Source organism: Ziziphus jujuba, chromosome 3, assembly GCF_031755915.1.
Source record: "Ziziphus jujuba cultivar Dongzao chromosome 3, ASM3175591v1".
NCBI classification, from domain to species: domain Eukaryota; kingdom Viridiplantae; phylum Streptophyta; class Magnoliopsida; order Rosales; family Rhamnaceae; genus Ziziphus; species Ziziphus jujuba.
This window is the reverse complement of record NC_083381.1, coordinates 2914400-2934974: the sequence shown is the minus strand read 5'-3', so window position 1 is coordinate 2934974 and position 20575 is coordinate 2914400. Positions and strand designations below refer to the sequence as shown.

The window sequence follows — 20575 nt, the reverse complement described above, 5'->3', positions numbered from 1 at the left end:
GAAATTAAGAAAAAAAAAATTTCTGGAGGATTTCCTTTTTTTTTTTTTTTTTTTTTTTTTTTGGTTTATTTTTTAGAGGATTTATTGCCGAATTGCTCAAAGATCATGAATTTCTAATTTGATTCCTGGGTTTTGGCAAATTAATTAATAAAATACTGGAAAATTCAAAATTGGGATATTTGTTTCAAGTTGCAATGTTCCAAACGAAATGCAATTTGGACCTAAATTGCAACAAACTAAAATTTGCAACATTTTATCAGGAGAGTGCAATTAATACAAAAATTAAAATTAATCGATTGCAAAATATTTATGACAAGCAATTTTAAAATAAGAAACTCACTTTTTTAAATTTTTTTTTTTTTGGGGTGTGAATAAATAAGAAAGTCAAACTTGTCATTAACAAAAAAAAAAACAAAATAATAATTACATCAAATATATAAATAATTTAATTCCTCAATTTTGCGTTCTTTTTATTTTCCGTACGATGATCAAAATCATCATCTGAATCATCATCATTATCATCATCATCATCATCGTCGGACGGTGGAGAAGGGTCGAGACGAGCAGCGTCTTTAGCCCAGCGAATCAGCTTCTCAACTTCATCATCCTCATCGTCCTCTTCATCGTATTCGTACGCTCCTTTACGACTACTACTACTACTACTTTGATCCAACGATAAGGAGGAAGCCTTACCTTTTAAAGCATCGAATCTGGTGGACAGATCGTCTCCAACAACATCCGCCGGCCTCGAAACGGTGTCGTGGGGTTGAGATTTGGGAGTGGAATTGGATTTGGAGGGTTGGGATTTGAGGGCTTGGAATCGACGGTCGAGATCGGAGGGGATGTAGTCAGGGTAGACGTGGGAGATGTGGGAATTGACGGAGAGATCGAGAAGCAGCTCGTCGGAAGCTGCTTGGAGAAGCTCTTCCACGCCATCCTCTTCTTTATTCTCCTTCCTGTTGCTCTTCTTCTTCATCCCCTTCTTGCTTTTTCAGCCAACCAAACTAAAACCACCTCGAATAATATTCCTACAGCTGACTCAACTCTGTCATAGAATATATAGAATAATTACCCCAATGTAAAAAAAATAATTATTGTGTTGACTGATTTGAATTATATTATAATTTGTCAAATTAAAATATTTGAAATAATGTAAAAAAAATTCATTTTAAAGTAAAAAATAATCTATTTCATTTTAAGAAAATAATAAAAATAATTGATTTATTATTATTCTACTTGATTTTGAACTGTATTTTTTAGTTTTACAAAATTAAAATATCCTACATCAAAACTATATATATATATATATATATTTTATGTATAATATATATACTATTTATTTATTTAATTTTTGATATTAAAATGTGGGATTTGAATTCAAAACTGTCCTCACATAATGTTATGTGAGTAGTATTTATTTTATTGTTATTTTGAGTTGTTAATTTGTTGTTAAAAACATTATCATTGTTTCCTTAAAAAAGTATAGAATTAATTGCGTTAAAATGTTTTTTTTTTTTTTTGTTTAAACCAATTTTATGCATGCACTTAAAAAATAAATGTTAAATAGATCTTTTTATTATATAAATATATATATATATACACAGAAGAGTTTTACAGTGCGAACTGATCTGTATGCGGATCACGTCTAAACCTACATTTATTAAAAATAAACGCACCGTATAATTTTTCTCTATTTATATATATATATATATATTTTTTTTTTCTTCTTAATTTTTGATAACTTTTGACATCAATGCATCACATAACATGCTATATGAAACAATTAAAAAAGAATTATAAAATATTATCTGAAGCATACAATTTTAACTCTTTTTACTTTCTATTTTGCTATGAATGAAACTGTACTTTTTCCAATATTCCTTGCTAAATACAAGGAATAAATTAATATCACAAACTAATAAACATTGCTTCTGAATTTGATGTTAAAATTGAAGCCGCTTGTAGTTGTTTGTGATCAAGGGAACACAACTTGAAGTCTTGCAGTTTTTGAAGATAGCAGAGTACTTACTTGGCTTGATTTTACGAGCAATAAAAGGCATTAATTTCATGTAAAAAAGCCATGATTTACTACTGGTTTACTCGTCTTTCATTTATGACCTGCACTTTGAACATAAAAGCTACGTGCAACAAATACATCATCATCAACCTGGATTTAGCTTAATAAGAAACATTTAGAATTAAATTTAACAATAACCGATATTAAATGATCACCATGAATTTTGAGGCACACAAACAAAATTGTAATAATAATTATATTGCCTCAAACAGCAATAATAATTATACATTGTAGGTTCTACTGTGTTTGCTTCAAAGTGATTTGCTTTGGGCCATTCGCTCAATACTGGCAATGCAGAGTGCTTTGCTTGGCTCCACTTTGGAGGGAAATCTGATTCAAATGTGAGGACAAAATAGAAAATTCAGGTGTTCTTAAGAGCTAAAATGCATCAAATTTTTCCTCCTGATTCCATTGTTTTAGCTCATAGATTGGCTTGATCATTATCTATTTGGATTCTAATCAATATAATTATAATAAAAATAATATACTAATAATATAATTTAGCAGTTAAAAAACTATTGTGTGAAGGTTTCAGACCGATATTACACTATTTACAAACTATAAAGGGTGTTAACGTTAATTCGAAACAATAGGGGATATGTGCAAAAATATTGAAACTACAGGGGCATTGGTTCCTAAATCCTAATTAGTGCATATACAGCCCTGCTATGGTATGCACCCTAGAAAAATTATATATATATATATATATAAGTTCTCAGGCAAGAAGAGATCTTCAAGGAAAAACCTGAGATGGGATTTCATTACTTGTGTACAATGGAAGCAGTTCCACATGCTGCTTTTTACCCAAGAAGGGGAAGGTAAAAAAAAAAAAAAGTTTCATATGCTGCTGATGTGCTTAGAAATAGAAATTCCAGAACCAGCATCATCTGTCAGTAACTTCACTACGTATGTACAATGGAAGCAGTTCCATATGCTGATTTTTACCCCCCCCAAAAAAAAAAAAAAAAAAAAGAAGGCTCCATATGATGCTGACATGGCTTGCATTGACAAACAGAAATTCCAGAACCAGCTTCATGTCTCAATGTTTTTGATGAAAGCCAATCACACAAAATCCTGGTGGTTTCCTCCAACTGACAACATACCAGCAGATGTATAACAACCTATACTGCAAAATTGAAAGACGCCAGCAGCATTCATCAAAATGTAACCACTGACTTTGGATGGGATGAAGACTGAAACTGAGAAAAAACAGTATCACTTTCTTCACTCTCGTCAAATACAAATTGGTTTCCCAAGACATGTTACCTGTTGACCAAATGACTAAATGGTTAGAATTCTAATTCTGAGAAATCAATGGTCAACAAAAATTCAAAAATGATGAAGTGGAAAAGAAACAAAAGGCAAATGGAAGAAGGTTTCATTCAGAATTATAAACAGAAGGCAAACAGAATAACAATATCAGAAGTAATGACAAAGATGTACTGTCATTATATCTATGTCAACATAACAAAGATATAATGTTGTTACCAGCCATTATAAAGATGTAATGTTGTTACAAGATGCTGCCATTACATCCATGTAATGTTGACAAGGATGTAATGTTGTTACCAGCCATTTGCATCAACATCCATGTGATGGTGAAAATTATCAGAAGTTATGTAATGTCAACATTACCAAAATATTAATTTCTGCAGTGTCGACGTTGCCATATAACAAATCCTACCAGCCATGAGTACATTAACTTCTGGTATCAACATTTCCATCTAGCATGCCATGAACCAAATGGTTTCTACGTGAGGGGCATAAGAGAGTAAAACCAAATGATGGTAAGCATACCTCTGAAGTGACGACACTTCCCAAAAACAATGCCTTTTCAAGCCTTTCCTCAAACGGTGTCACATGCCATCGCACTTTCTGATGCTGAATGTAACAAGGATCTTAGTGCTTGTTTTAAAAACTGAAGGCCAAAAGAGGAGAAAAGAGAGTAGCATGACATACCTCCTCGTACTTATTGGTTGAATTTAGGATTCCATTCCCATCCCAACACCTAGGTGAGATACAAGAGGCCTCATCTTCATTCCAATAAGCAGCTTCTTCTCAGTTCACCGGGGTTCTATTAGAATTTGCTGCTATACCACTCAGTTCACTGCCGTTAGAGACACTTCCATTACTATGTACGTTTGATATACGGCTATGTAAAAGAAATGAACAGAGGATAAAAAACATCAAGAGCCACTTAAATGTGTAAAAATTATAGGTAAGAACAACATTCAGTACCAAACTCTCATCCATATAACTTCTGATAACAACATCCAGAAGTAATAACAAAGATGTAATGCCATTACATCTATGTCAACAATACAAAGATGTAATGTTGGTGCGAGCCACTCTAAAGATGTAATGTTGCTAAAAGGCATTGATATTACATCTATGTAATGTTCACAAAGGTTTAATGTTGTTACCAGCCATTAGTACCTCGGCATCCATGTATTGTTGGCATTGATGTAAAGTACCACAAGTTATGTAATGTCAACATTACCAGAAAATTAACTTCAGTAATGTCAAAAAGACCATATAACAAAGCGAAAGAGAGTAAAACCAAATGATCGTAAAAACCAACTTTCAATTTAGAAAGAAAGAAATTAAGAGAGTAAAACCAAATGATCGTAACCATACCTCTGATTGATGACTCTTCAGACAATGCCTTTTCAAGCCTCTCCTCAAATGGTGTCGCATGCCATCTCAATTTCTGATCCTGAAGGAGTAACAAGTATCTTAGATGCTTCTTTTAAAAACTGAAGGCTAAAAGAAGAGAAAAAAGAGTAGTATGACATACCTCCTTGCACTTAATGGCTGAATTTGGGATTCCATTCCCATCCCACCACTTAAGTGAGATACGAGAGGACCCATCTTCATTCAAATAAGCAGCTACCGGTCTTATAATAGGTCTGTCGACCGGGGTTCCACCAGAATTTGCTGACATACTACTCAGTTCACTGCCTTCACAGCTGTTAGAGAACTAAATTAGGTTAGACCAATATCTTTACAAAGTTTGGCCAACAAAAAGGAAGGGGTAAAAGAAAAAAAAAAAAAAAAAAAAAAATTCCTTACAAAGAACATGATAAATCCAAAAACACTTGCCTTCAAGGTTCATTACAGCCAAATAGACAACGATCAAGCTAAGCTAAGCTAAGCTAAAATTAATACTTTATAGCTCTTAAAAACATCTCAATCTCAGCTTCACAACTTGAATCAGATTACCATCTAATGCCAAGAGAAGACAACACTATGCATTACTAATATTGAGCATTTGAATAGCCCAAAGCCAATCACTTTGAAGCAAACACAGATACAAGTCCAAGTAGCTAGATACCCATTAGCTGCAGAACTTCCTTCAGTGCCAAAATCTCAGTAACCAGGAGTTGGAGGCGATTCACTCAGCTACAAGGATACTGGTAATAGATCAGCAATTTTTTTGGGTAAACAATTAGACAATTGGACGATTAAACTATTAATTATCAGCAATTGGACATTAAAGACCTGTCAAAGTAGGGCGATAGTTTTGGGCCAAATGAAAATAACAATGGATAAATGATCCATTTCCATGTTGCGGATTATTTTAAAAGTCCAAATGAAAATTTATTTTGATCTTGAAGATCAATATGAGAAAACAATTTTAGAAATTTTTTATTGTTATTTCTTTTAATTTACTGTTTGAAGTCTGTGTTAATTACTTTCTTCATTATTATTAGCAGGGGTTAGATGCACTTTACAACATTTTTGCTAGGGCATATTTTGATTTTGAGTCAATTTAATCTTTTTTTGCAATATTTGCATGTGGTGCCTAAGTTTCAAAAGGTTTACAAATCCGTCGCAAAACATTGAAGAACTGTTTTTTCCCATCTATTTCAATTTAACATTTTTAATTTAAAATGCTCAAATTTTAAACAAAATCTAATAATAAAGATTAATAAAATATCACCTATAATCATTAACTAAAACTATGAAGTCAATGTGTACAAAAACAATGAGAAGAACAGTTTTCATTTGTTTATTATTTACTTAGAGTTGATTTTTTTATATTTTTTTTATTTTTTTGCTTTGAAAAAAAGATGTCTTCTGGTTGTATCATAGACATTAGACCGTCATCTGCACCACATAGCATTACGGTATGGGATCATCCGAGGTAATAATAGAGCTTGACATAACTCGAAATTCAACTTCAGAACTCCCAAGTATAAAGGCTAAACGATTTCCTTCTGCTAAACTACTACATTTGGTGATTACTTATAGTTGATTGTGAGGGTATAAATAGGCTAGTTAGATTAGATTAAGAGATAAGTACAAATTCTTTGATATAATATTTTACAAAATAAATTAATTGGGGTCCACAAAATTAAAAATAGAAGGGCTATAGAAAAGAATTCATGGCTCTGCTCCTGCCTCCTACTACCCTGTCGATCTGTACGCCAATGTTTATGAATATGTGCATATATGTTTGCAGCTGCTTTTTTGTGGAGATTTCTACAAGACTACGAGTCTTTGCATGATAAAACCTCTTTTTGGATTAAACTTTTTGTTGTTTGTTTTTTTGATAGGTTTTTCGGTTAAACTTGGATAAAACGTATAATTCTTGTTTTATTCATTTTTTATTTTAATTTTTTGCTCTAAATAATTTCAATAAAACTAAAGGATATACATATATATATATATATATATATATATATAGGCACACCATTAGATTCAAATTAGATTTTTAATATTGGAATTAATATAAGGATTTCCTTTTTTCACCTATTGGATTGCATAAATAGTTGAGATTTAAAATTATATTTATTAATTATCGGATTTCAACAAAATTTATTTTTTCTAACTAGAGTTTTAGTATACCACTAAACTCATGTTTAATTACTTTTTAAATTTTAAATCTTAACACTTTGTAATTCAAGAGTTAATGAAGAAGACCTGATATTAAATCTATCAAGTCGTCTTGATGTGAATCTAACTTTATATACATGTTAAATGAGGTTAGATAAGGTTAGTTAAGTTTATATGCACTCATACTATAAAGTTGTGGGTTCAAAACACGGAAAATGTGAAATTCATAAACAGAATTCAACCCTTATGAGTTATGTGGCCTAGTTGAGTTTCACTCCTTTGTTTTAAGTTCAATTAAGCCCCATGCTCTAGCCCAATATAATGGGGCCTCATAATTTTTTGTTTGTTTATTTTATTTTATTTTTTTCAAAGTTATTCAATTTAAAAATTTTATGTATAAAGATGTTTGGACATTACCACTATTGTCCTCTAAAGTTATGTGGCCTGGTTGAATTCAACCCTTACATTCTAAGTTTAATACTACAAAATTGTATTTGACCTATCATGAGTAAAGTGGGCCATTTACATTTGGTCTTGACAAGTTTGGTTCCAATAAATGTTGCATTAGGTCTTAAAATTTGTTTTGTAATTAAGGCGTGCATTAGGCCTCTAAATGGAAGGAAATAAAGCAAATGCTAGAGGAACTTTAACACCTCGTACTAAAATGTATCGAAATTGTTTACATTTTGACCAAGTTTGGTTGGAATTGATCGGGGTTGACCAAGTGGATCCCATAGCTAACCTTTTGTTATGGAAGGAATGTCACTTTGACCAAGGTACCATTACAAAATATGCATTATCACGAATTCGTAGACTAGTAGCACACCGAAATTGAAATTGAGATCAGAAAGTTATGATCAAAACAAGATATGGTTCAGACTGATCGAGCAGGTCCGAAGTTGACTTTTTATTTGTATGGATTATGATTTTGACTCATATACCATTACATAGTGCTCGTGGATATGATTTCATAGATTAGCAGTACACTTAATTTGGATTTATGGTAGAGAAGTTATCGACTTGTATAGTTTTTAATTATTTTTTGGGATTAACTTTACAAGATATTTTTGAGCAACATGTGTAAAAAGTGGGAGCTTGGCCTCATCTAACAGGTGCCATATGTCAACGCCATAGAGCCACTCCTCTGCATGCACAATGGCACCATGGATGGCTTTAATTTGATCGCTTGGTCAGTGAGAAAAAGAGGGAGAGAGTGAGGGGGCAGCACATTTTTCCAGCCAAATCACCCACCTTTGACTGTCTCCTAGCCACACATGCCACAGATTGCTCACTCGGTGCACCAACTTGCCAAATTTCACTACAATTGAGATTGAAGCAATTTTTGACAGAGGAAACCATTTGCTTTGCTGGCCGATTTCTCTCTTTTCAGCTATTGTCTTGCCTCATTGCCTCCACCATCTTGTTACCCACTCAAAAACCGACCTTCCTTTAAATTTTCAAGGTTAATGGACATCTAATACGCTAGCACCGATGATTTTTTTTCGGCTATGGAGGTGTCTCACTAATCCCCCATCTCCATCAAGTTTTTGGTTGACCCACCACCCTATTCCATCATTTTTGACCCTCCTAAATCTAAATCCATGGTCCGTTTGTTTGGCTCAATTTGAGTTAGTTTGTGAATTCGGGAACAATAAGTTGGTAGGATCTTTCAAGTGGGATTTTGGCTACCGCCCTACTGAATCTCCAACAAGTAAAACCTGATTTGTGATCCTGACATCCTAAGTTTCGTTTTGGTATATAGATTGCTAGTTTTGGTTTAGGTTTGTGTTTAATACTTGGGTAAATTGTGTGTTAAATTCCTAATCAAATGATATTTTAATGGGTATTGTTTTGAGCATCCTGTGCAAATCGAGGAACGGATCCCGTAGAAGATTTAGAGTGATTTGCATTTTTAGGTAAATGGTACATTTTCCAAAAACTATTTTTGGGAATTACTTAATTTTATGTTGTTATGAATATTGATAATTATTGTGTTATTTAATTAAAAAAATAGTTATTTTATATATGTACGACATATATGTTTTTATGATTATTTTTGTAATAATGATTGGCCAAGATTTATAAAATAAATTTTTGAAGGAAAATTTTATATATTCGGTGATGTATTTTCTGTAAAAATCATGATTTTTATAAATGATTTAACTTAATCAAATAAATTATATGGATTTGATATATAGTGATAACCCATTAAAAGTTTATAAAAATGGTATTGTGGTAAAATATGTAGATTTTTATTATTTTTAAATGTACCATGCAGTATTAGTATTCTGTATTATTATTATATTGATTAATGTGTAGATATTATTTAATCATTCTAGGGAAGCTAAGTGAGAGAGTGTTGGCAGGTATTCAACATTTGTTAGCAATAGTCATCCTTCCCTTATTCGTAGAGTGACAGGTTGTTATCATCGACATCTTAAGAGTCCAATGTGTCCAATTGTAAATATCTCTCCAAATCTCTTTTTGTCAAGGGGTGTTTGGGACGTCAAGTGTTGCCTAGATTCACTTGATATATAGTGTGATCATCGGATACACATCTTGTACATATTTTAAAAATATATGTTTTTGAAATATAGGTATTTATTAAAATTATGGCTTTAAATTGTTTAATTAGTCATTTATTAAATTTATTTAATTGTTTGAATATAATATTTATTATATCATATTATTCTTACCATCGTTGTACTTTCTTCTTTTAAATGAATATTTTTGAAATATTTATCTAAATAAAATTTTGTTTAATTTTAATCTTGATTTAAATTTTATTTTATTTTATTTTAATTTTCCATAATAATATTTAAATATTGGGGATACACAATCACGAGTTTTTGTGAAAAATGATTATGAATAGGGGAACTTTTAAATGGAGTGAATTAGGGAGGGTTTTGAGAGGAAATTATTTTCTAAACTTAAATTTCTTAAATTACCTTTACCATTATTAATTCTGTAATTTCCTAATTATTTATTTAGATGTTTGTTTATTTATTTATTTATTTTTATTATTTAATATTACTGTTAGAAATTAGAGGGATGTCACTCATGAGAATAATTAGCATCTCATTAGTTTTTTTTTTTTCCTCCTTTTTTTCCAAATCTGTTCTTTGGATCCAAGTAATTACTGGATTGACCATTCGGTTGTGAATTTCTCTAATTACCTCCTTCCATTGCTACATTCAAGTAGAGACTCTTCTTTCTATCTCTATGTATTATTTTTGTTATTATTATCATTTCTCCTATCGTGTAATATATATATGTGTTTTCTAAAATAACCTTAGAATGCTCTGGTACTGAATTGTGGTATGTGTTTATTAATTATTATTTTGTGCTTTTTTTTTTTTTTTTTAGAATGCTGTAATCTTATAAAAATTTTATAGTAAGCGAGGAGAAATAAAATGGTTGTATTTTTTTTGAAGTGTGTTTTCTATGTAGAAAAGTTTTGGAAAAGATCCAATTCCAAAGGAGATGCTGTTGGATTTTTTATAAAATTTTCAATAGAATTTTCCGGAGTCAAGGCTAGTGGTTCAAGTAGGAAATCCTATGATGGTCTTGATAGGAACAAGCTAAGCTTGATAAATTCTGTAGATTGTTGTTGCAAAACTAATTGAAGAGTTTGGATTAAAGAAAAATATTGGATATGAGTTAAACATCAATTTGGTGAAGTAAACAAAGAAATTTTATTTTATTTATATAGTCTAATGAAAAATCCTATTTTTGGTTAGGTTTTAAGTTGAAAAGGAGTTACCTAAATGCTATAAGATGGATTGGCAAGTTACAATTTCAGTTATATCAGGAGTGGAGAGATTTGAATGCTCCATCCTCTATGTTAGACGCTCGATCAGACCTGCATGCAAATATGGATAAAAGGAAAGTTGACACCTATTAAGACTGAAGATTTGAAGAGTCAATTACATAAGAGGTGCAATTAGACACTCGTTCAAGCTTTCAAGTTTTCAAATTCTCAAGCTTTTACTCTTCATCTATTCTTCCCTTGTTACTTTTTTTTCTCATTAATTGCTTTTCATTTTCTAATTAAAAATTTCCATGTAAATTCCTTTTATTTTTAAATGCTAATTTTGTGGTTTATATATGTACATAAACATATGCATACATATTCATCCTGCATATATCTATATCTATATAATATATAAAAGAAGAAGCATATGCGTTATGTGTTAGTATATCCTTCTTTCAAATTCCCTCCAAAAGCATTTTTATTTTTATTTTTTCATTATATATTTATTTTATTATCTTACCTTTATGTTTATAACCAAATATGTATAAGATCAATTTTTGATATAACTATCAAACAATTAAAAAAATGATATATGATAATAATTTTGAAATAAATTTAAAATAAACAAAATATTTGATTTTATTCAAATAAGTCAAATAAGTTAAATACGTAAAATGTATTATGATTAAGAGAAAATTAACAAAGATATTTTTTTATTTGGATATAAAATGTAACACCCCATCCCGAACCATGTTGGAATTTTTGCACGTTGACCGAGGTTGACTGTTGACCGTTGACCGAAGGGGTCAAAAGTTGACTTTTTGTTCCGGTTGGAATTTTAGGTTGACTGAGTTACCGTTACGAAGTACATGTTGGCACGAGTTCGTATTCTGGTAGCACGTTGAAAACGGAGCTACGGTTTGAAAGTTTTGAGCAAAACAAGTTGAGGTCCAAACTGTCCAAGGGGTGCTGGAGTTGACTTTTTATTCATGCAAGGTTGAGCTTTGACTCATGCATGGTTGTGAAGTGTTCGTCGATACGAGTCCGTAGACTAGCGGCACGTCCGATTTGGACATGTGGTTTGAAAGTTATGGACCTGTAAAATTTTTTCAAGTACTGTATTATTTTAATATTATTTTTACACGCATAACGATGTGCCACGTGTGACTCAATGAAGGTGGCCATGTGTCACCATGGTGAAATGCCACATGTCAACCATGTGTAAAAATCAAATTGTTTTATTATTATTTTAAATAATAATATTATTTAATCATTTTTATTTTATTTCTATTTCTTTTTTTCTTTTCTTTTTCCCCACGTGGGAAAACACCATTTCTTTTTTTTTTTTTTTCTTTTTCTTTTCTTTTTTCCTTTTTTCCTTCTTCTTCCCCGAGCACCAAAACACAAAAAACACGCAGCAAGCTTTTTCTCCCTTTCTCTCTCCTTTGACTCTTTCCCTCTCTCTGTTTGACCGGCGTTTCGCCGAATTTCAGTCGCCGGAATGCTACACGCGCCGGCCACCAAGGAAGCCCGCCACCTCGCGACCTCGGCTACCAAGTTTCCCGGCCAGCCGCTGCCGGACGCTCCCAGATCGGGTCGGCGAAGTCACGGCGGCGAGGTGAAATTTTTCCGGCGATTCTCGCCGTTTCCGACCAACTCAGCCCGTGCCATACCTCTATCCCACTATTTTTGACCCCTTTGAGTCCATTTCCAGGGTTAGTTTGCCCAAAATCCCCACCGTTTGAAAGATCCCTTAAGATCAAAACCGGCCGAAACTTCCCGACCAAATTCCGGCCACCTCCAGCGGAATTGGGGTCAATGGAGACCGGTAATGCGCTCCTCGTTCCACGAGCTTCGATTCGGTATATCATTCGACCATTTTGGTTAACGTTTGTGTTTTATCCCCGGGTACCGGGTATTATTTATCCGATTAAAATATTAATTTATTTGACTGTCTGTAAATTTTGTTCTAGGAGCACCGGTGAGTCGTAGAATTGATCCCGTGGTGGATCATGGGTTAATTGCGTGCTCTAGGTGAGTGACCCACCTTTAAAAATATTTTTGGGGTAATTAATTGTATTTATGTGGTATTAATTGGATATCTGTAAATTGTGCTCATGTGGTGTATTTTAAATACAATCGGGAAAAAATATTATTTTATATATATATTTACCCATTGGTGCTAAATGAAATTTTGGGGTCATTAAGAAATTCCCGATTATTATTTTATTGTGATTAAATGGTATTTATTACACATGAGCAAGTATTTTCAGTAATTGATTGTGTATGAATTTTATATCATTTTTGGTCAATTAATTATGTTTAAATTGGTATTTCAATTATGCTCATGTGGTGTGATTTGATTATGAATTATATTGTGGTTTAATTTATTATGCATGAGCAAAGTGTATTTCGGTAGTATTGGTACGTGGTTTTTAGTATAAATTTTTCGGGCATAATTGCGTTAAATATTTTACGAAAATATTTGGTTATATTTTATAAATTATGCCCGTGGTATTTTTATGGTTGCATCTCGTATTTTGAGAAACTTGTGGGTTGTTGGTTATCAATGTTTCGTACCGGGTTATTGAATAAAAATATGTGGGATGGTAAGTGTGAGAATTTAATGTATTTCCCACGGTGGTTTTTGGAAAAACGGTACGGTTGGTTATTAATGTTTATTTTTAGACGCACTCATACAGTATTGGTGTTCTGGTGTATGGTGTATGGACACGTGGTAGCACGCGGTTATTATGTGGTTTAGCGTGCGGTTATTACTTCACCCGTGAGTTGCCATTGGACCGTGGGCAGGCAAGGTTATTGTTGTGCACAGCCGCCCCCCTCCTTGGCCGGGTTGATGGTTTTAGCAGGTTTCTCTCTTTAACCCCCCGCCAGTCGGTGCTCAGGACGCTGGGTATCGGAGGGCATCACCGGTATATGGTGTGGTGCGTCGGTGTAAATTGCAAATAAAGTTTAAAACCCCAAAGGTGTTCAAAAAATTATTTATTATAATTTATTACATTTTATTTATATTTGGGGTATTTATTTATTTGTTTGTTGTTATTAAATTATTTGATGTCTTGGTTTTTGGGAAGTACGTACAAGGGTTTTGTGAAAATGTTTTAAAAGGGGAACTTTTCCAACTGAGAGAATTGTAAGGGTTTTGAGAGAAATTATTATTTTCCCATTTAATTATTATCTATCTACTGTATTACCGTGGTATTATATTTGATAGTAGATAGGGTCACTCATGGAGATGATTAGCATCTCACACTCTTAAATTCCGTTCCCCTAGGTTCAAGTTGGAGACGTTGATTGTCCGGGGCGAGCCCAACGTCTCAGTTCGTTGCCGAAAGTCCAAGAAGTTTTTCTTCCATTTTTCCTCTCTATCCTGTATTGCTTCTTTATCCGTCATTTTATAAATTCCACATTTGTTGTATAACGCTCTGTATACTGTATTGGACGTGTAGTTTTTATTTATGCACTGGGTTGCTGCTGTTGTTTTATTTTGAAGTGCTGCAATTTGTGGAACCAATTTATGGTTTGTGGGAGGAATAATGGGATGTTTTTAGAAGTGTGTTTTCAGTGCAGGTAAATTTGTGGTAAGTAAATCCCTTAGGGGAGGCTCCGCCGGATTTTCCGTTGGAGGGTCCGATAGGGTTTCCCTGGGATCAGGACTGTCTAGGGTTCCGGGGAAGGAATTCTGGACGGGTCCTGACATAAAAACATAATATCATAAATAATAATTGTTAAATATAGCAAAACAAGATTTATTTTCACAACAAATTATTTGATCTTATTTTATTATCTATTAATATATTTTTTTATTATTATATTAGATGGACGGTTTAGGAAGATTAGATTTTGATAAAGTATACTCGGACCAATAGAGAATATTTTGGAGATCATTACTTAAGAACGCATCTATTACCTTTTTAAATTATATATATTTAAAACTTATTATTATTATAATATTATATAATATATATTATGTAATATAATTTTAAAGGGTAGATTATTAATTGCAACATTTATTGCATTCAATAATTACATACGATAATAATTTTGATATAAATTTAAAATAAATAAAATATTTTGATTTTATTTTATTTACCAAATAAATCAAATATATTTGGTTATAAATAAGTCAAATAGATTTCAATTATAAAATTAATTTTCTTATTTAATCTTCTTAAATATATATGTAAACATAAATAAATTAGTAATGAGATCGATATCTTCATTTGTTAAAAAACATGTATATTAAAAATGATTTTTTTATTATTACTAAATATATTTTACCTAAAATTTGCATATACTAATACATATTCATATATATAAATGGAATTACACTATAAAATAATAAAATAAAAATAAAATAACTAATAATGATATTGATCTTTTACTAAGAAATTTAAGGTAAATAATACATTCTTTTAAATATTTTCCAAAAAATGTTTAAAATGTACACACACACACACACACACACACACACACACACACATATATATATATATATATTTATGTTAACAAAGGAGCATTTATATATATATATATATATATTTAAATTTATTTTTAAAAGATAATTTCAAGATTGTGATAATATATATATATATATATAGTAAATAATATTGTATATATATATTCATACCATATGCTTAGTAAATAATATAAAATATTAAAAATACAAAATAAAAAAACAATGATAAAAAATATTGTATGTATATATTTAAATTGGAGTACATAAATTTTATATACTTATAAGAAAACATTAAAAAAAATATAATTTATATACAAATATTTTTTATTAGTTTTTATTTTTTTTGGCAAAATAATAAGAGTTTACATAAAGGAATTGAGAATGAGATTAATTTCTTTATTTTATTTTATAATAAAAGATATTATTTTTATTAAATATATTTCACATAAAAATTCCATATACAAATACATATTCATATATGTATATATAACAAATGAAATTTCAATATTCTAATATATAGATATCAATTACAAGATTGATATTTTTATTTGATATTCTTGAAATATATGTAACCATAAATAAATTAATAATGAGGTCGAGCTCCTTATTTTAATTTTTTTTATTGGATATAAAAAATACAATATTATAAATAATAATTGTTAAACATAATAAAATAAGATTTATATTTAAAAAAATTATTAGTTAATTTGAATTTGAATTTGAATAGATAAACATTTTATAATTTGAATTTTATAAATAATTTATCTTATAAGATAAAAATATATTTATAGGATGAACAATAATAATAACAATAATTATTATTTAATTAAATTACATTATGAGTATTTAATATATGGAAATTAATTATTTGTAAGGAATCAAAAAATAAATTTGAATTTGAATTCTATAGATGTAAAACATTTGAATTTAAATTAAATTATATAAATACATTTTAATTTGAATTTAAATTTTACAAATGAAAAAAATTGGATAAGAAAATTCCATAGATGAAAAAAATATTTTTAAATTTGAATTCTATAATTGAATAATATTATATATAGATGTCAAATTTATAGTTATTAACAATCTTTTATAGTATAGATTTAAAAAAAAAAATATCAAAATATATTTATTAACAATAAAATTTTTAAATATAATTAATTATTAATGACTATTTTTATTATTTATTATGATTACACACATGCCGTATATAGTAAAAGAATTGAAGCTAGTATATATATATATATATATAGGATAAATTCAAAGTGAAATGCTTACATATTCATTCTGTGTATATATATATATATATATATATAGTCAAAGTGAAATGCATAGTTACCACAGGATGGTTAATTAAGTAAAAAACATATTGCTTTGTTTTAATTATCAACAATTTAAATTTTGCAAATTAAATTTCAACTAAATAAAAGTATAAGGTTTCCTTCCTTATTAATCCACCCTTTTGGAACAAATCAAGAAAATGTATGATATAGTCGGCAAGACGAGCTGGACAAAATAGTGGCGTACGTGGACATGACATGTATGTCAATTTCCTTAATTTAACCCCAAAAAAAAAAAAAAATTTGATTAAAGTTTTTTCTTTTCATTATAATTTCGTTTTTGGTCAATAAAATGATACAAGTTGGGTCATCATGTCCCATCTTCTCTCAACATGTGTCCTTTCAGTGAAAGATGTTAGATTCATTCCCTCGTTCTCACTGGTTCAATGCTGAGATGGGCGGTTTGGAAAGTAGGAATATATATATATATATATATACATATATATCTTATCTTTCTAGGTCTAGTTGTCAGGGCCTACTGCCCCATCACTAAGTCCACAAAAAAAAAGTTTAATTACTAATAGAAGTTACGTAGGATGTGAGTGTGTTCCAGTTAAGCACATGGGCACTTGCCTGTCAAGATATAAGCCTTTGTTTTTGACCAATCGTTATTTTTATTTTTACTTTTTAGTCCATATTGTTGCAGTTGCCGTTGTACTTTTCAACCAGTTTAGTTTCTTGCTTGTTTATTAATTTTAATCAAATCAAATACTCATGAGTGAAACTTTTTGGACTTAAATCAAATTTAATCCAAGAAGTATGATGTCAAATTGAGCAAAATTCAAGAGAAACAATATGCTATCAATGTATAAATCAGTGTTATATTTTCTATTTTTCTTTCAGATGTCAACATTTGTAATTCTCATTTAATTTAACCGGTATATTTGATATCTTAAAAAAAACAAAATGGTATATTTACTTAAATTTGTGTTGAATTTAACTATATATGATTTTTAGTTTGATAATACCAATTAAAGGGCAAAGTTGTACATACAATTCAATTTCATAGGACAAAAGATTCAATATATCTTTCCCTCTGTCTCTAAAAAGCTATCTTTTTATGAAATCGCAGGATTAGCTAGCCCTCCCATGGAAGTTGGAGTACTTCATAGCCATAAAAAGCAAAAACATTATTCAAAAGTTGGGAGAGAGAGATTGTCAAATTCTGTGAGAAAGACCAAGTATATGAAGGCAGACATACAAAAAGTTGTAATGCATGAACAAATGGCTTTTGCCCTTTTGCATATCTTATCTTGGATGGAATATAAAGGAGTCTTGGCTACATGGGAATTGGATCATAAAGCTAAAATGCCAGCTCAAAAGGCTTCAATTACATAACCCTCTTACCCTTTCAATAAACCCCATCATATTGCATGAAGCTTGTTTACTACTTCTTCATTCTAAAGTTGTCCCAACTCATCTAGATACTTCTTATCCTTGACCCCATTTGCATTTAATGCCTCCGAATATAATATGATACAGTATTATGGGTACATATAACAAACATGGAAAAATAATTAAATGTAATGCGGGATTTTTCCAAAATAGTCAAATTTGGATTCTCTCCTTTATCACAAGAGATTTTTTACACAATTTTTTTGGTCTGATTTTACACCTTGACCTTAATATATATTGAATTTAGCAACTATAACCACCTAAGTTACTTATCTACATACAAATTTTGTCCCCTAAACTATTTAAAATGGTGAACTTCATTTCTTTATTTATTTATTTTTAATTTGACCAAATTATCCATCACTCAACCACCCCATGCTTCACATGCATTTTGATTTACGTACACAAACCTTCATATTTTATTATGTAGCAGCACTATCTACTTTATTCTCCATGGAGTTATGTGCTGATCGATTATTTAATAGATAAGGGAGCAATATGCAAATTTTGGATAAATTTCAAGAGGCATTAGTAAAATTATGATTTCTTCTAATTTGTGTAAATTTATCAACCATGAGGAGAAAATATTGTCATTTTTGAATTCTTAATATTCTAGTGGAGGGAATTTCGAAAAATGACATAGGAAAAAAGAATTCATGCTTTAATGTTTTCTATGGTGAACAAAAAAAAAAAAGAAAAAAGAAAAAAGAAAAATGCAGTATTATTTTATTTGAATATTGAAATTAATTAGTTAAAAGAAGCATATGATTATATATTTCCAAGCTTAATAAGGTTGGTCTACATGCCAATGCCAACTCTGAAACCGTGTCCCATTTATAAATATGTTTCCATCCTCTAATGCTTGATTCGAAAATTCCATGAAAATTAATTAGTTAAATAACAAAATAGAAATTTCAATCAATCAAATCCAGAAGACCTTGAACCTTTCCACATTGTCTTTTCCTAAAGCAACCAAACACCCCATCTTCTTATCACACTCTTTTCTTTTTTAAAAATTAATTTAAATCTTTTTTGTTCCTTTATTCTCCTTGATGAGCCATGCATGAGTCATGCAACAAAAAAGCTTAAGATCGCATCACCATGTCTAAATGTTTTCCACCCCTTTAAATACATTCCATTATCATCAAAACCTCATTAAGCAAGCCATCTCGATCTCACTTCCTTTTTAGTTCTTCAAGTAGGTGGAGTGGAGTGGAAAAAATCTTCAAGCAATTGTTTAGTGTTGGAGAGGAAGAGAAATTGTTGAAGGCTTCCCAGTGCTATTTATCAACCACAGCTGGTCCTATTGCCGGCCTCCTCTTCACCTCCAATGAAAAGATTGCATTTTGCAGTGAAAAATCCATCAAATTTTCGTCTCCCACTGGAGAATTGATTAGAATTCGATACAAGGTAATTACAATGTAAATATACAGAAACGATAGTAAATTTTATAACTAGGCGACTGATGCTCGATTGCATGTGATTTATGGGTATATTGCAAATGAATTACATGTAATTGAGCAATAGAATAGAAAGGGACTATACATATTATTGGTTTTGGTACTAATTAATAATCCTAATATTTATATGATCTTTTACCTTGTGCAGGTGGTGATTCTTCTAAGTAAGATAAAGAGAGTAAACCAGAGTGAGAATGTGAAAAAACCATCACAAAAGTACATGGAAATAGTTACTGTGGACAATTTTGATTTTTGGTTTATGGGTTTTGTAAATTACAAGAAAGCTTTCAAGTATCTTCAACAAGCACTCTCTCAAGCTTAGAGAGAAGCTTACAAAGTCCAAAAAAGAATGTATAAAGAAGAGTTTTTTGTTTTAATCTGCTTTATATTGTTTGTATTTATGTGAAGCTAGGAAGAGCTGAATACAGATGTATAAAAATATGTATAAATTTTTTATTAAATGGAAGGCTTCTGTTGTGATTCTTTCACAGATATTATCATTTTAACAATAATGCAGCTTAGATGCCACGAAAATTTCATAACTTTTTGAGTAAAAATTATCAAATAAAAAAAAATGGAAGAAATATATTTATACACTTTAATTTACTATAAGTAAAAATGGCTTCAAACTTAGGTCAAAAGGAATGAAGCAAAATTTAATATATAATACTTAAAAGCATATTATTTTAATAAATCCGAATATAATTATTGTGGAGTCTAGCTTTTTCCTTAAACCCATCTTATTAGGGTTTTAACTTGTTTCCTAAATTTATTTAATGACTAAGTTTACTTTGTTGTCGAGTTATTTTGTGAAAAAGGCAACCTTAGAAATTTTATAAGTAGGTGCCTAGTTTTCATTCTTATACCTCACAGATAACTAACCACACAAATTTTCCTTTGAGACTTCAAAGAGAGTTTTTAGAGAATTTTTTTTTTTTTTTGTGTATTAATTTCAGAGAGAAAAATGATACATCTTTTTCTTCTCAATATTTTTATGTTTTGTCTTTCTTTATTTTAGTGTTTCTTTTCTATATTTTTTGTAGTAAGAGAACCACAACAAGTGGTATTAGAACTTTATTTCAAAGATAAGGCCTGTTGCCAACAAGCTTTCACAAAGATTTGAGCATATCAAGATATAGATCTTGCCGAGATAAAGAGAATGAGGCCAATTAGACTCCACACACCGTCAGATGTGTTGTCACATGTCGGTCAAAGGTTTTTGCAAGTTTT

At 30.4% G+C, this 20575-nt stretch overlaps 2 protein-coding genes and 1 long non-coding RNA gene across 7 annotated transcripts; 1 reads left to right on the top strand and 2 right to left on the bottom strand.

Annotated features, from left to right (window-relative positions):
• Positions 1–415: 415 nt before the first annotated feature.
• Positions 416–1042, bottom strand: LOC107421957 (uncharacterized). Its single transcript, XM_016031324.4, has one exon. The coding sequence runs from the start codon at positions 974–976 to the stop codon at positions 446–448; it is 531 nt and encodes a 176-aa protein (XP_015886810.3). The 5' UTR covers positions 977–1042; the 3' UTR covers positions 416–445.
• A 1767-nt stretch (positions 1043–2809) lies between these two features.
• Positions 2810–5680, bottom strand: LOC112492348 (uncharacterized). Of its 5 annotated transcripts, XR_007242206.2 has the most exons (7): positions 5150–5680; positions 4875–5046; positions 4715–4793; positions 4037–4184; positions 3875–3958; positions 3713–3801; positions 2810–3343 (listed from the first exon to the last, which is right to left on the bottom strand). It is a non-coding gene; the product is annotated as an uncharacterized LOC112492348 (long non-coding RNA). The 5 variants fall into 5 exon arrangements; XR_009638357.1 differs by lacking the exon at positions 3713–3801 and having other exon boundaries at positions 4037–4229; positions 5150–5679; XR_007242204.2 differs by having other exon boundaries at positions 3713–3958; positions 5150–5678.
• An 11162-nt stretch (positions 5681–16842) lies between these two features.
• On the top strand, positions 16843–19835 carry LOC107421958 (putative GEM-like protein 8). Its single transcript, XM_060815848.1, has 4 exons — positions 16843–16900; positions 17563–17671; positions 19046–19295; positions 19494–19835. Exons 1-4 carry the CDS (start codon positions 16843–16845, stop codon positions 19665–19667), a joined length of 591 nt encoding a protein of 196 aa, XP_060671831.1. The 3' UTR covers positions 19668–19835.
• Positions 19836–20575: the final 740 nt, after the last annotated feature.